General features: G+C 54.6%; 1 protein-coding gene across 1 annotated transcript; it reads left to right on the forward strand.

Annotated features, from left to right (window-relative positions):
* Positions 1–329: 329 nt before the first annotated feature.
* On the forward strand, positions 330–2,278 carry LOC138914900 (pre-mRNA-splicing factor 38B-like). Its single transcript, XM_070219600.1, has 4 exons — positions 330–571; positions 862–1,065; positions 1,159–1,521; positions 1,909–2,278. Exons 1-4 carry the CDS (start codon positions 330–332, stop codon positions 2,276–2,278), a joined length of 1,179 nt encoding a protein of 392 aa, XP_070075701.1.
* The last annotated feature ends 353 nt before the right edge of the window (positions 2,279–2,631 follow it).

Below are 2,631 nucleotides of genomic sequence, written 5' to 3' on the forward strand. Positions count from 1 at the left end.
CTTCGTAGCCGAGAGCCACAATTTAGCGGAAATGGTACTTTGAACCTCAAGAGTGTCCAATCACAAAGTTGAGCTACCTCTAATTCTTTAGCTACAATGGATTTTACTGAAGTACTTTTTGTCACTTTTAACCGTTTCCGGTTGGACCCGATGCGTGCCGTGTGCAAAGGGAACTAACGGGACACACTTGGACATTGGACCATAGCGAGCTGTGTGCAGAAGGGGAAATAACGGGACTACGCCGCAGCCTATAAAAGGACGGCGCAGGCGCAGCTCAGGGCAGTCAGTCGGAGTTCGCGCGACAGTCAGTGCAGTAAGCGCTGCAGTTCATGCAGCCAGGAGGCGCGGGACGTGTCGGTCGGAAGACGCGACGCTGGCAGCCGGAGTACAGGACAGACAACCAAGATACGCGAGCGAAAGTACAAGTGCAACCAGTGAACCGGAGATCAAGAATACAAGTGCGAGGATTCAATCGAGTGCGTGGCCGTGAGAGTACCGTAGAAACCGAGTGCTCAACGCCCAGATCAAGATACCAGAGTCAAGACGCTAGGCCAATACTGAGACTGCAACGGTGAGATCTGCAGGACACAGAGATTGGAGTGGAGACGAGTGCAGAACAGGAGCAGAGTCGAGAGAAGGACGAACTACCGGCAGGGTAAGCGCGGATCAAGAGTTTGTGCCAGGCGTCGGGGTTACGGTGGACTGACGATAAGGCTGAATCCTCGAATTTGACCTGTCGGGACATTTGTTTCTCAGGCTAGAGCCAGACCTACCCCAGGGAACACGACGAAACAGGTGATCCCAGGATTATTCTGGTCGGACCCGAAAGGAAGGTTGTGCAGACTTCTTGAGTCCTACAAGCCGGGCGGAACTGGAGAGACGCCGTTTGAGAACGACGCCGCAGGAGTCCACAAGCACCACGAAGGGAGACGAGAGCAGCGACGCCGTCGAGGAGCGCCGCCGAGAAACGCACGAAGTGAATCTTAAGCCGAGGAAGGCACGTCGCCGACCCGGCAAGCTGCAACAGCCAGCTGACGAAGAAACCAATTCCAGCGAAAAGAAAAAGTTAATAAAGTTTTCCGATTTGTCCCGGAATACAATACAAATTTGGTGGGACGAACACACAATATCTCTGAGCTAGTCGCGGCGTTTACGTAGCGATCAAACAGTTGAAAACAGTTCCTTACATCTGGCGCCCAAGCGTGATTGTCCGGACCAAGAGTGCAAGAAGGAGTGCGAGGCGATGCAGAGCGGCAGACCCGAGGACAGAACTTGTTCGAAGGAAGGGGGAAGAAGATACTTGGCGTATCGTAACATTCGGAGCAGGCGTAGACAGAAGTTCCGCCGCTGGAGCGCGAACACAGGAGGGCACGGCCCGCATCCACATTCGCCACCGATACCAGGTACACGTCGCCGGGAAGGATGGAGGCGATACACGCCGCCGTCCAGAGATCAACCACGGCAACAGCGACTAACAGCAGCGGGACAGTGGCACAGATTACCACCACAGCAACAGGTACGGTGCGAGCCGTGGACTGCTGCACCACTTGCAGTAGCTACAGGCTCAAGTGCGTGTCGGAGTGGTTCATCACGAGGCATCATGGAGCTGAAATAGCAAGTAAATGCTGGCTGTAGGAAGGAAAACAAAATCAATTGGCTAAATTCACTCACCTGCAATGTAAACATTGAACAGCTGATCGAGAGTCACACGCTAATGGTACGAATATGGCAACGCTGGGATCTCGATAACGGACATCGATAACTGGAACTGACGACATGGAAGTGGCAACGCTGCTCACCACGATCGATTAACGCGATTGTGAGTTGGAGCGGAGTTGCCAGACGGAGGAAATGGAAGCGGTGTATTTCCACGGGAGATGGCGCGGAAATTCAAAATTCCGAACGCAGGCGAGGATCAGCGACCGAGGAGAGAGAATCGTCAAGGAGCAGGAGGAGAAACAAGGAAACGAGGAACAAGGAGCAGAATCAAGGACGGCGCCGGGAGGGTCTATACGCGGGGGTCGAGATGCCGGCTGAGACCAACGGCAGGAGAAAAGCATCAGCGAGGGTTAGACGCGGTCGTCGAGATGCCTACAGGAAAAGGCTGAGATTGCACCGCTGCGTCCGGACTGATGGCCAACACAAGGAACAAGGAGCAGGGAACCAGGAGCAACGGAGGACGAAGACAACAACGAGGAAGCTGAGATACGTCGACGGAGTGCGCCGGGAGGAGAAAGCACCTTCTTCAACACATTTCCGAAGAAAGGGGGAGATGTGAGGAGTCGTAAAACTCCCCACAAATCTCGAGGCAGGAGAGCCCCTAGCAAAAGCGAAGGCAGCGAGAATGCGGCAGAATCCAAGGGCATCCAGGTCCACCGGTAAATACTGGACCTTGGACCAGCCAAAGCGGAGAGACCGCGAAATAACGGTGCCGCGTTGGACCTTGGACCCACGCCGCCAAAGGGCAATAAGGTCGAACGGTTAAGCCGTGGGCTTTGAACCGGCGCAAAGAGGATGCACCGTGAATTAACGGGACATCTTGGACCTTGGACCCGATGCGTGCCGTGTGCAAAGGGAACTAACGGGACACATTTGGACATTGGACCCTAGCGAGCTGTGTGCAGAAGGGGA

This window comes from Drosophila takahashii, chromosome 2L (assembly GCF_030179915.1).
Source record: "Drosophila takahashii strain IR98-3 E-12201 chromosome 2L, DtakHiC1v2, whole genome shotgun sequence".
NCBI classification, from domain to species: Eukaryota; Metazoa; Arthropoda; class Insecta; order Diptera; family Drosophilidae; genus Drosophila; species Drosophila takahashii.